The sequence below is a fragment of the Caloenas nicobarica genome, chromosome 1 (genome assembly GCF_036013445.1).
Source record: "Caloenas nicobarica isolate bCalNic1 chromosome 1, bCalNic1.hap1, whole genome shotgun sequence".
Lineage (NCBI taxonomy): Eukaryota > Metazoa > Chordata > Aves > Columbiformes > Columbidae > Caloenas > Caloenas nicobarica.
In genome coordinates, this window is record NC_088245.1 from 63,637,262 (window position 1) to 63,650,479 (window position 13,218).

The window sequence follows — 13,218 nt, forward strand, 5'->3', positions numbered from 1 at the left end:
TTGAGCCTTTATTAAGCTTACAGCCATCAGTGATTTCTTATATTAAGTCTGTAATTCACGAAGTCAGACTAGGTGCCTGAAAAAAATAGAGAAGTTCAACTGTTCTTGTGAGACTGCATGATTCATATTCTCTCTGTGCTAGCTCAGACAACCAGTTCATATTTTTTTGCTGGACTAGAAAATGCTTTCTTTGAAGCATGAATGGAGTGGCTGAGCACTTGGCTGTATCAGACAGACTTCTCATTGTTCACAGTTGTTATTCTTAATCAAAACTGGTTCTTTATTATGTGATGATGAGGGCCCTATTTAAATGTTTAGATGTGAGTTTATTCTCTTCAACCTGAAAAAAGTGTTAAGAGACACTAGTTTAATATGGTGAAATTGCAGTTGGTTTTACAGTGATTGAAAATAAATCCATTAGTGGGTTTGATGCCTAGGTAAGAAACATAAGAGAATGTCCAAATCAGTCGTGTGTTCTTGAATTTAATTATTGGTCAATTTGTGTGAATCTTTGAGGGAGGTTAAGGATCTGGTGTAAACTGTCTCTCTGTATTTATTTGGTCGGTTTCAGTGGAAGATGTTGAGTCTTCTAAATAGACTTTCATGTAAGGAGTCATATAAAATGCTAGTTTTTCCCCCAATAATAAATTTAATTTCTGCTTATGCTGGTATTTTTAATAGTTTCCTTGGGCACCTCTCAAGTTTGTGCTCAGGGCTTATGGATAGTACAGTTCTATCCATTTGGCACTTATTTTTTGGCATTACATTGGTGCAAACATTAAAATAAGGTCATGTACTCAACACGTAGTTATAGGTTGTGCATTCTTGAGGAACCAGATGTCTGCAATTTCAACTAACAGATTAAAAAATTATTCTGCAAAGATATGATGAAAAGGCATGATCTTTTGATCCTTTGTCAAGTAAATAATATTTTTAACAAATCTTGCAGATTAATGTGTTAATGTAGTCTTTATTTTAAAATTTAGAATTTGGTCAGTGGGGGTTGTGGTTTTGTGGGGTTTGTTTGTTTTCAATCTTGGAGTGTTATATTGTGAAGCTTCTGGGTTTTGCACAAGTTAGGTTGTTTTTGTTTTGTTCTTGCCTCACAGTTTGCTGTTTGTCTCCAAGTTCTTTGAACATCACCCCATACCGCAGGAAGAGGCCTCATTAGGAGAGACCACCCCAGCATCTGGATCATACCCCTCAGTGCCCCCCTCAGATTCTGTTGGGTATGACCTTATTCCTGCTGTTTAATAACATAACATTGCAGTACTGTATGCTTAGAAACGCTCAAAATATTGCTTTGCAACTCTTTCTACATTTTTGTAATCTGGCTTGTCATGCAAATATATCCACCTTTGCTTAACTTCCAAGAAGTGAATGTTTTCATTCACATGAATGATATAAATTAATAATGAACCTAAGTTAAACCTGTACGTAAGTGTCTGTAGAACTGGGGCCTTGCCTGCTAAATTGATTTCTTCTGCATGGTAGCTTAGACCTGGTCTAAACTGGAAAGATTTTATACTTAAAATTAATACAATCCAAAATCATATCCTCACAAATACTTTTAGTTTGTGTTAAAAAAGTACAGTTTATCTGCCTTGAAGTGACATACCTCTGTTTCAGAATAAGCCACACCACTATAAGATCAGTGTGAACAGATGCCAATTCCAGGTTCATAATACTGCTGTAGTGGCTTTTCCACATACACATTCCTTTAATATCCTCTAGCCCAGCTGTCTTACTCCTATTTAGATGTTGGGATATACCAATAGCATCACTTTGCTGTAAAATTAGACTTCTAAAACTGACCACAACCTCCATCCTCTGTATCTCCAACAAAAATTCTGCACCTTCTCTCTGTGAAGAGATAAGTGATCATATTTAGATTATGCTCCCAGTAGCTAAGGGATCACTGACATCACCCAGCACTAGGTAGTTGAACAGATCTCCAGGAAACAGTAACTCAAGGATGTGTGTCAAAGTCAAGAAACCTGATGCAGATTTATTAAGAACACCAAATACAAAAGCCTTCAGAAAAACATTCCTAGGACCTGTGCTGCGTGGAGATGAACTGAATTTGGCAGAAAGGCTCTCTTGGGATAGTGAGCATTGTGCCCAAACCAAAGCAGAAACACAGCTGGAAGCTATGCAGGCACCTATGGACTCTAACTAGAAGAGAAATCCCCTGGACAGCCAAGACTCTTTTATGAAAGATCAAATATGATGTGTCCCAGGAAAACACATTGACAGTCCTGCAGAGGGAACCCCGTTTGGTAAGTACAAAGAGAGATGATGTGCTATTTTGTGCAGTTTCAAGTAAATTTGGAAGTGCCTCTTCCTGGTAGTGAGTGTTGCCTTTATATCCCATGGATGTTAGTACAGCAGATTGTGGACAAGGCTGCTGCTGTGGTTCTCTAAGCTAAGCAGGCTCTGCCTTTCTCGTGGTACAGCTGAAATTGTAACCAGGCTAGAACTATTAATCTGGGAAGAGGCTTGTTCATACCAACTGTGTTAAATGCCTGCAGATGCCAAGGGCACTGTATGGCCTCAACCCTAGTAGTGCTGTATGCTAAATTCTCTCTAAATTTTCAATTACCTCTGCCTCACGTTTGTGCTGTCTTACCAGTATATATGCAACAGGATGGATTATCTTAATTGATACATGCACTACTACAGGCAGTCTTAGTTTCGTGAAGTACAAATGGAAAGGAAAACTGAGTCCAAAGCTAGTTAATGCATGGAAGTTTTTAACTTCACATATGTAAAAAAGTTAACATTTAAATATACTTGCCAGTTGAGGTTAAAGAGCTTTTCTGAAGTGTTACATCTGTACACGTTTGTGGTTGCAGGAACTGTAAAAGGTTTCTAGCTTTCTACTTTTTGCTTTATTGCCTTGCTGTACACTTACATTATTAAAAAGAACAAAGGCATACGTCATACCTTGAAAATTCTGTTTATTTTTAAAATGGTTTATATTTATCAGCTGGTGTTCATAAGTAGTATGCATGTTACAAAGTCATGCATTTTTCCCCAAGCATCTGTGTTTGTGGTATTTCCTTTCCCGAAGCAGCTCAGATGCTGTTGTATGAGCATGTAGCAGTGCCCATACCTTTCTCCAGTTATCCTTTTGGCTTTCTTTAATAGTACTTCTCTGCTTTTTAAAGACATAATTGTGGAAATATTAATTTCACGGATTTTTTTTTTTTTTTAACAAAAAAAATGCTGGTCTTTTCTGTAAATTAAAAAAAAAAAAAAAACAACCACAAAAAAACAACATATACTTACCCATGATTTCGTTAGAGGGTACTGGTATAATATGGGACAACAGCTTAACTGGAATAAAAAAAAAAGGTCTGACATTTGAGGTTGTCTTGTCTGGGAAGAGAGTAAGAGATCAAAATTTTGAGAGTTGGGCAGTGGGGTAGAATATATGAGGAGTTAGCACTTTGTTACCACTTATTAGTTTAATAATTGTTCCTTTGATTTCTCTGTTCTCTTAGCATCTTGCATGGCACAGCCCACAGAGGAAAGGATGTTACTAATCGTTTGGTAAACCTGAGGAAAGAGAATGCAAACATGCTGCTTCACCTTTAGCCTTGTGAAGGGATTCCAGCAGCAGGCAAAGTGCCCAAAGAAAGGAAGAGTTTGTGTCGCAAGACAAGCTCAAGAGCAAAGGCGTGTGTGACATGCTGAGACATTGTCAAGGGATCAAATGGAGAAGTTGGAAGGAGAAAGGGACATAAAGGAAAAGACCATTGGACGTGATGCAAACGCTGCTAAACATGCTGGAGAACTTTGTTGCACCTCGCTCATGTGTAACATTGTAAAGCAATCCAGTCCCGTAGCCTTTTGTTCTTCCAACTGTAAGCCATAGGCAGTCCCCCCCAAGATAAGGAAGCACATATGGTCCCACTTGCACATTTCTGAACCCGTGATAAAAATGTGTTCAACATCCACATTAGGCCTTTTGTCCCATTTTAGTTCTTTCAGTTTGCACTATCCTGTTGTGCCAAAGCAGTCATTGTAGTTATAATCTGCGCTTAACTGGAAAGAAGTATTAAAGTGTAGGTCTCCCTAATAATAGCCATTTGTAATAAAATTGAAGTACACAAACTGTATATAATACATTGTATTCATTTCATTCATTGCACTTTCATAAAGTTTCTTCTGTATCTTTCCTCATAAAATATGAGCACAGAATTTCTGTGAGCTCAGTTCCCTTGATCTTACAGATATATGAAATGAAAAGGGGAGAGATTAGCTATTCAAAATATGCCAAAGTTGTCTTTTTTCAACTTCCATCTGTTGTCTCAGATGTTGTGATGTTGGGTAAAACTTGGCAAACTCATGAGGCACGTGCAGGATAAGTAACCTGTGGAGTGGGTGGTGAAAGGGGCACATGGTCAGACATTGAATAGCACAGAGGATTCAACAGAAACCGAAAGCTTCTGCGTTGCTCAAGGCAGAACACTGGTAGTAAGCAGGCTGGCAACATCTTGGCTTTTTGAAAAAACATCATTTCCCAACATGCTTTATCCTCTAAATTCGAGGAAGGAAGGGGGCCTGTCTGGTGCACCATTCTAGGAAGATTGCCAATCCCTGCCTTAGAGCAGACTCCAGCCTGTGATTAAACACCTCTGCTTTCCTTTCTATCTTCCAAATGTTCCCGATCATTCTGCCTCAACTGAAGTTATTTAAAGGTCTAGAAAAGCTGCTGAAAAACTGAGGAAGCAGAGATGCAGTCTTACAATATTATACTGAGTACTACAACACCATTTAGATCCCCATGCGTTTAAGTGAGCAAAAGGTTTGTGTTTTATTGCATAAAACAGTTCTGAACTTTTCCCTTAGAAGTTCTGGCACCAGACCTTTTCCAGACCACTCGATGTAAATGATAGCAAACTCCCTACAATATCCAGCTTGATATGCAACCTTGCTGAGCAGAAAAGTCCTGGTATCCGAATCTCTAGAAAAATTGTCTTTAGTCTGTACAACAGGTGAGGGAAACATCCTGCTCTCCAAAACTTTGTATGCAGAAACATGCTAGTGAACTGAAGCCTGGTTTGGAGGACTAACAACAGCTGCTTGGGTTCTCTTGATCACCCCTGAAATATGAAGCTATCAGAAATTTTAGGAAAACATTGCTAAGCTTTGGTCTGGGCCCAAAGGCTGATATAAATGCACACCATTGTGATAACCCTGACAGTTGTTTTAAACCTACAAGCCAACATGGATGAAAACAAATTATCATGGTATAGAAAAACGCACTTATCCGTATGAATTTAAGACTGTTACGGATCTGTCTCATGATGCCTTTGGACCTGCTTCACAGGATGCTGTAAGACTGATTTTTCTCTAGCTTGCTGTTACAAACTTGTACTGCTATCATTTTCTCCAAATCAACATCTGATTTGGAGTTATTGATTACTTCCAGGCTGGAGAGGTGGGGAAAGAAAAAATGTACTTGGTTTTCTGGCAGTATCTATGGAGTACCAGATAATTAAATTGCAACTCATTTGACCTCCAAAATTTAAAGTTTACCTGCTTGCTAGTCCTTAGCAGTCCCTAGAAACTGCTTGAAAATGGAAGTGTACTTCTTTGTTAACAGCAGTAACAAAAAAAAAAAAAAAAAAAAGAAGAAATAATATTCTGTTGTAAACAAACAAAAGCCTTGTGACACATTTTAGCTCGTAATATGTTTGACTCAGGTATGAGTATGCAGTCTGCCAGATGAATAGTGTGTACTACACCAAGCCCTGTGGCTAAACTGAGATGCACTTCTTCAGGCTGGGAGGGGGGGAAGAAAAATCTCAGTCCAGTAGAGATGTTTTCATTTTAAAAGGGAAGTGGCACAGACCCTATAAGTGAAGCTAGGTGAATGTGAATTTTCAGTTTTAAGTATTTGCCCAACTACAGCAAAATAAAAATCCAAGCAAAAATCTTGAAGCCCAAACAAGCCTCTTTTGAGGAAAAAAAAATCTTTCCTGAGTAGACCAGCTCTTAAATATGTGAAACATCACGTTGGTGGGTTAAAAGAAATAGAGGAAAATATGTATGAAAATGTATTTTCATATTTGTAAAGTGAACTAACTTGTATCATTTCAAGTTCTAAGGTCTAGTGGAGGTATTGTGTATGATTTTATAAAATTGTTTGTTTAAAGTAACGTGTCCGCACTTTTCTGAGTTACCTTCCTCTTTCCCGTGGGCCCGATTTTATAAAATACTAAATCTGTGGACACACTGGCACTTGCTGTGATAGAAAAGGGTAAAAATCCACGTCTGTCTGCAATTACTCTTGTCTCCTGACAAACTTGTTTTGTCTTGATAAAAACAGAGGGAACAATGTGCTTATCCCAAATACATGGTCCAAGGAAAAAGCATCCTCTGTCGTACTGCTAGGAAAGGTTCCAACACATTAAATTGGGATTTGACAACTCTCCCAGCTTGTTACCTGAGAAGCTGAGAACCATTTGTTGAAGGAATGCCCACAGCTAAAAGGCTGGAAGAAAGTGTGCAAGATGAGGTGGTAGAACCTCTCTAACATGTTGGAATACTGACCTTCTTACTTGTAGAAGGTCTTCTCCAGCTCAGAGGTTGCATGTTAACTGCTCACAAAGGCCACAGGAGCAACAGAAACAGAAACTCGGATTCTGGTATTTAAACTGTGGTTTCTGTAAGCCCCAGCCTGCTGTAGATGTATGTTACAGTAACCAGGTCTTCGCAGCTGTGTGTGTTCTGGTCCTCTTGAATTTTCGGTTGTGTTTTTGGCAATATGTTCGCTGGCCCTGGGTTTGCGTAGCCTACAGAACTAGTTTTGTAACTCCCCTGGAATAGACATCACCCTCTTCCAAATGATGATGGCTGGTCCTTTTTGCTCCAGTGTTCCTTCTACTGTCCTGGAGTAATTAAAATTTAGGAATACTATAAGAAGGGGCTTTTGGTAGCTCAGAGGATTGCTGCATTCTTTGTGGTGACATGTTTTCTGTAGATCAAGACCTTGATGCAGATCAAGATACAGCCTTTGCGGCGCACAGGCAGAGGGTGGTGGTAATCTCTTCTGAGCTCATGATTTCAGTAGGCTGTCTTGGCTAGCAAACCACTTGTGTCTTTCTCTTCACTAGTTACCTTTTTCAAGTAAAATTCCCATTGAGCAAAAATAACACCTTTTTGTAAGTGTCCCAAGGACACCCATTAATGAAATCCTGATTGCATAGATGGAGCACACAGCTAACTGCTTATGAGAGTCCCATCTCTGGATTCTTTGGTGTCTAAAGCCCAGGGATCCTCCCAATAATAGAGACTCCAAAAAAGAGAGTTCTTTATCAGCCTATAATTGTCTTCAAAAGTTCTGAACTTCCCCCAGTTAGAATTTAATGAGTAGCAAAGGCTATTCAGATTGTTTTCAAACATGGTATGTATGATATGGTATGTTGTCTGTGTTAGCAACATGATGGGCATGATGACCTGTGACCAGAAATACAGAAGTATTTGCAGATTCCCTTAGCAGGTGACCATTTATGACTCAAAGGAGGATGTATTTGAAACAATACCTCTGCAATTTGGCTTTCTCTCCCTTGGCTTACTTACGATCACAGAAAATCTGATTGCTTCTGTTCTCATCGTGTGGCAGAGCTCAAATGCTGTCTCACAGTTACTCCTAGTGCAATGAGTGGGTGTCTGTTTTTACACGCCTCCCTTGGTCTCATTGTTACTAAGAGCTCTCGGACAGTGTGAGCAGGAGTTAGCTGTCCCAACAATGACAGGCGCTTTTTAGACTTTTCCTCTGAAATCTTTCTGTGCAGCATCTGACGCTCATGTCTTAAGCGTGAAAATACTGTGCTTTAGAATGTCGACCAAGTCCTGCACTTGTATCTGTGCAGTGTCCCATCTCCCAGTGTGGGTTCTAGTTGCATGATTTCCTTACAAAAATGTTTAGGAGTTCAAAACTTCCTCATCTACAACAGAAAAGATTTTACCTGAAGACACTTGTTAGCAATGAACGAAAACTTTAGCTATGTACATCAACTGCATTTAAAAAATGTTTCTGAAATTCTGAGCACCTTCTGAAATGCTGGGCTGGTCAGGGCCCTTTCTCAGAGATTTGCCTATTGACAGATTCAGTTCATTGCTTTCCAGTATCTTCCAATATTTATACTCTATTACGTGACAAGAGGCAACTACTTTTTGGAAAAGTTAAGCAGGGTTAAACCCACTACCTATTCTTCCCCTGCCCCACTTCCCAAACGTAATCAAAAGTATTTTTTTACAAGACTTACTAGACCGTTATTTGAATTAATTTGCAAGCGCTCCGTTTTGCCGCTCTCAATTGTGAGACTGTTGGCCAGGAAGGAAAAGACGACAGGTACTCAGGATACAGACAGCACCACGTTCTGGGATCAGTGCCAAACTATGTAAACTCTTCAATGAATGAGAGGGTAATAGTCTTTAAAGCAGACTCATTTCTGAAAAAATGTCAAGAGATCCTGTTGAAAATGTTAGTTATCCCTAGAGATCTTTGGAGAGGCCAAGGAACGTTCACTCACAGTGCCTGGTGGCACCAGGACCTATTGCTGCCATACGTTGCTATATGGTTTATTTCTGAGGCTTCTCCCTGTGGGCACTGCCTTTGTGGGCATGGTAACTAACCCATGAGTAACTGAAAGGCTGGAGGACTTTACTCCTCTCTTAGGAGTTGTGTTTTCTGTAAGCTCTAGAAAACCTTGTTGTCAGATGGCATGTATGTTTTAACATGAAGTTTTCTTTGACAAAGGTGGCCAATGTTCCTCCTTGACCTTTTGCCTTCTATTCATGAAATTAAATCATTAGACTTTACAGTGACTGACCTTGGCTTGAGTAAGATATAAATGCCAGTTTAATGTACTTAAACAAAATAAATGGATAACCAAAGAAGTGACATTCTGCCTTCCTACAAATGAAAAAGGAAGTGTTTAGATGTTTTCTCTTCTAAATATATGATTCACGATACCGTAAATTAAAGACTCGATCTACATTTATGACTGGCAGCATTTGCATTTGTTCAGAAAATTTGTCTGCATGGTCTGAACACTTATCTTTCAAGTCAAATCTGTTGCATTGCCTAACTGTAGCACTATAAACAATGTTTGAAATGTTGCACTATTCAAAGTTATTTCTCAAAGATTGAGGTTAAGCGGTGGTATGTTTATTTTTAGTATTGATATTTCTTATTACCTTAGCCATTATATTAATCAATTATATTGAGTGAACAGTGTGTAATTTTCAGTCTTCATTGAACAATAATCCCATCCATATAGTTTGTTTTGCGACATCTTGTGACCGTAATGTTGATGTGAGATGTTAAGCATTTTTACTTCTCAATGGGTTGCCATTAAAAAGAGTGCATTGCATTAACTATGAAGTGAGGACATTGCAGAGTGTCTTGCTATCTGCAGCACCTGTTGGGCTGCGTTAATTTTACCGATCAGGTTTTATTATAACTAGTTTGGCATGGTATGCTAGGATTTTTTGTTTTAACTCAGAGCACTTCACAGCCATGTAATTAGGTAGTTTGTGCAGCAGAGAGTTGTTGCAATTGATCATAGCTGAGTAGAGGTCTTTAATTATAAATTGTTTTTATGCAGGCCTTTAGATCAGGTTTTTTTTAATATATGTGTTATTATAGTTGAAAAGGACTTACCACACCCACTATGCAGTATTTGAAGCCATTTGTAGACCTAAATCCTCTTTTTCCTTGACTTTGTTTCTCAGACCACCAATTCTCCCTAGTCCTTCTCCTTCAAAATCCATTCCAATCCCACAGCCCCTCCGACCAGCAGATGAAGACCATCGGAATCAATTTGGGCAACGCGACCGATCCTCTTCAGCTCCCAACGTTCACATCAATACAATCGAGCCAGTCAATATTGATGTAAGTATTAATAATGTTTGGATCAGGAATAGTAGATTTGAAGTTTCCCTTGTGAGTATCAGTGCGTTGAATTTATCATGGGTACACACGAGTGCTGTGTTTCTAAGCTAATCCTTGGTGGTCTGTCAGAATCTTCATAGTTGCCATGTGAGACATTTTTGTTATTGAGAGCTGTAAGAACACAAATAACCCTTTCTCCAAAAGCAGAAACTGCCTTTTGACAGTTTTGTCCTTTCATTTTCAAAGGACATTCCACTACAAACCACTGCTCTTTTTTGTTTGTTTGTCTCAGTCCCAAAGCTCGTGCTGTTAGTTGTACCACAGTGTTAAGGATATGAAAGCCAGTAACCACTCTTGCAAACTATTATATGTGTTAAGCATATTTCTTTATATGCAAGATAGGGATTTTCAGTATTTGTGATTCGAGTAATATTTCTGGCACCGAAGAAAATTAAATTATTGCAGTAAGCTTGAGTTGAGATTTACTGAATGTTCCTTAGGATTTCAAAAGCCCAGTGTGTATTGTTCCGAGCATTCTTTTGGAGTGTTCAGAAACCGCTACACTTGTTCACCACATTTTTGAAATATCTGGATGCTGAATGGCAAATAATAATAATGGTTGATATTAAGTATAAGGCAAGCTAGGACCTTTCAAAATGTTGGTCCACAACCACCTCTTTCTAATTTTGCTAATGTATACAGCTGGTATTTTACTCTGAAGTCTACTTTCTAGAACTTAGCCATTTGTCAGGTGACCAGTCTTGAAGTCTGCCTTGGACACTGAGGCACAAATCTTGCGTGTGAGCCGAGGGAAAGGTGAAACGTTAGTTGATTATTAAGAGTGTGGCCGTGTAGACATTTGCATATGGTAAATGGCAGTGGTGCAGCTGAGAGGCAGGACCAGCGCTTTTGGCAGCCGTGCGGGTGTATAAAGGAGTAAAATAATTGGTTTGTGTGTAACCAAAAAAAAAAAAAAAGGTTTCATGATGAAAATGGACATACAGAGGGAAACTGATAGAATTTTCTAATCTTCTTCTGTTTAGAAAATCCTTAGTGTAGTTTGCTTTTAGTCTGGATACGTCGTGCAAGATACTCTCAGTTCACTGCAGATTGCAAGTGAAGGAAACCTTATGCAGTTAGTCATTTCTGAGAAGAACAGAGTGCGCCTGGCTATGCAAATGAGGTGCTTTGTTACCAGAAAAAACGAAGCAGAACTCATTTGACTGATGTACCTCAGTACAAGAAATTGGCGTCCCAGCTTCTGATATGACAGTTCAAATAATTTGTGCCACAGATGCTGTAACTAGAACATTTGGTTCGATATTTCTCTATGCATTTTGGACAACTGTGTGTTTAAATCAATATTTTCATGTCAGCATCTATTTTGGGTAGTGTACATTTCACTTTACTACTGAGAGGTGCTGTTTTAAAGTAACTAATTTTGAAAAGTTTAGTAGTAGCTCTTTGGAGTTGCTGCTATTAGTAAGCCAGGGTAGGAAACTACTTCTATTTTCTGGACAGCATATGATGTTACGGATTGTCAATTTGATCAATCTCAATTGATTCTGGAATGTAAATGATAATATCTAAATTAAACATTTTTTTATTTATAGGACTTGATTAGAGACCAGGGTTTACGAGGAGAGGGAGGTAAGTAGTGTTTAAACTAGTTACTGTTACATTTAATTACACAACTGCTCTGTCCCTTCCCTTTGTTGTACTTCCTTGTACAAAACACAGGCACAAAGGAAAATATGACTAGAACAAAAAACGAATTTGCGTTTGCTTGTCCATGAACTTAATATTTGTCTGACAAAGGTTTGAGTCATTTGCCGGTCATTCTGGGAGTGGGGGAGACGGAAGGAGAAAAAGTTTTGAAGTGGTATCTAGTTTTTTGGTTTTAAAATTGTCTCGCACCATCACTTTTTTGCCTTCACGCACACACACACACACACACCTCCATTCACTCACATGGCAGCACATAGATATGCTACAAGTTCCCAACTCTCTCTCAAAGATTTTTTTTTTATGCCTGTTGTTACCTTTCCACCCATGGAAACAACGGGGATTTTCATTGAAAACCGTCAGCATGGTAGATGGACCTTCCATATGAACTGCTGCATCCTAAAGCAGCATCAAATACTCCGGTTCTTCTCCCCCTCTGCCCCTGCTGAAGATGCCGCTTTGCTGTACTGCATGCCTGTGCTACTCTTGGAACCAGGTTGTTAGGACCTTACGCTAAAGCCATGTCTTTTTATAAGTTTCCTTCAGTAAGGCACAGCCCTAATTCACAGTTAAGTCAGAACTAGTGCCAGAAGGTTTCTTTTTTCTTCACGTGTTACGCACGGGCCTGTTAAGTCACTTCTCCCACTGGCTGTCAAGGTCCTGAGAGGGACTTCTTATGTGCTGTATTTATTCCTATGAATATAATAATAATAGAGAAATAATAATAAAAAAATAAATAAGAAGTAGGGCAGGCATATGACAGTTTTTCCAACTCCAAATCATTAATACAGTCGTCTCCTACTAATTATAAGTTCATTCAGCCGTAAGTAAAGTCTGAATTACCTTAATGCACTCTGTCATGATCTCTAAGGTTTTATACTGTGAGCTATCACTGACTTTGTGTCTCCCATCCAAATCTGGTAGTTGGTACGATGGTACCTACAAACTGCGTTGTGTTTGATGGAGCTGCTTTTTCTTATGGCAGCAATAAAATGCTTTTTAAAAAGATAATTCCTCTAATCCTGCAAGCCTACTAACTTAAAGTTGCCATTTTTAGCTATTTTTTGTATGTGTTGATAGGTGTGGCTCTCCACAGTTTTGCCCATTTTGTCCAGCATTTAAATGTTGTGCTATCATGTTGGTTTTAACTTTTGATCATAAACCGTCTGCTTGGCATCTGAAAACAATTGGCTCTTCCCAGTCCTGAAACAGTGTTATTAGTAATTGACCTTTTTTTTTTTTTTCCCTTCAAGTACAGAAGCAATCTATGAGTAGGAGTCAAAGCATCCTAGTTATTTCCCATGACTTCTTTCATTTCTTCTATGTGTCTGTCTTTCTGTCTCTGCCTGCCCGTCTCTTTCTCTCTAACAGCCCCTTTGAACCAGCTGATGCGCTGTCTTCGGAAATACCAATCCCGGACTCCCAGTCCCCTCCTTCATTCTGTCCCCAGTGAAATAGTGTTTGATTTTGAGCCTGGCCCAGTGTTCAGAGGTAGTTGGGCTCTTCTTTCTTGTTTTCACCCAAACAAAATAAGTAAAACCACAGATGCTGTTTGTGCCTCACCCTCACACCGTGTGTAT

The 13,218-nt window shown here is 39.0% G+C and overlaps 1 protein-coding gene across 1 annotated transcript in view; it reads left to right on the forward strand.

The window, feature by feature from the left end:
• The window catches only part of BRAF (B-Raf proto-oncogene, serine/threonine kinase), a 79,977-nt gene that overhangs the window by 45,996 nt on the left and 20,763 nt on the right, over window positions 1-13,218 (forward strand). The window contains exons 7-9 of the mRNA XM_065658433.1: window positions 1,110-1,229; window positions 9,754-9,913; window positions 11,527-11,563. Coding sequence (XP_065514505.1) covers window positions 1,110-1,229; window positions 9,754-9,913; window positions 11,527-11,563 — 317 coding nt within the window. The remainder of the gene's footprint in view (window positions 1-1,109; window positions 1,230-9,753; window positions 9,914-11,526; window positions 11,564-13,218) is intronic.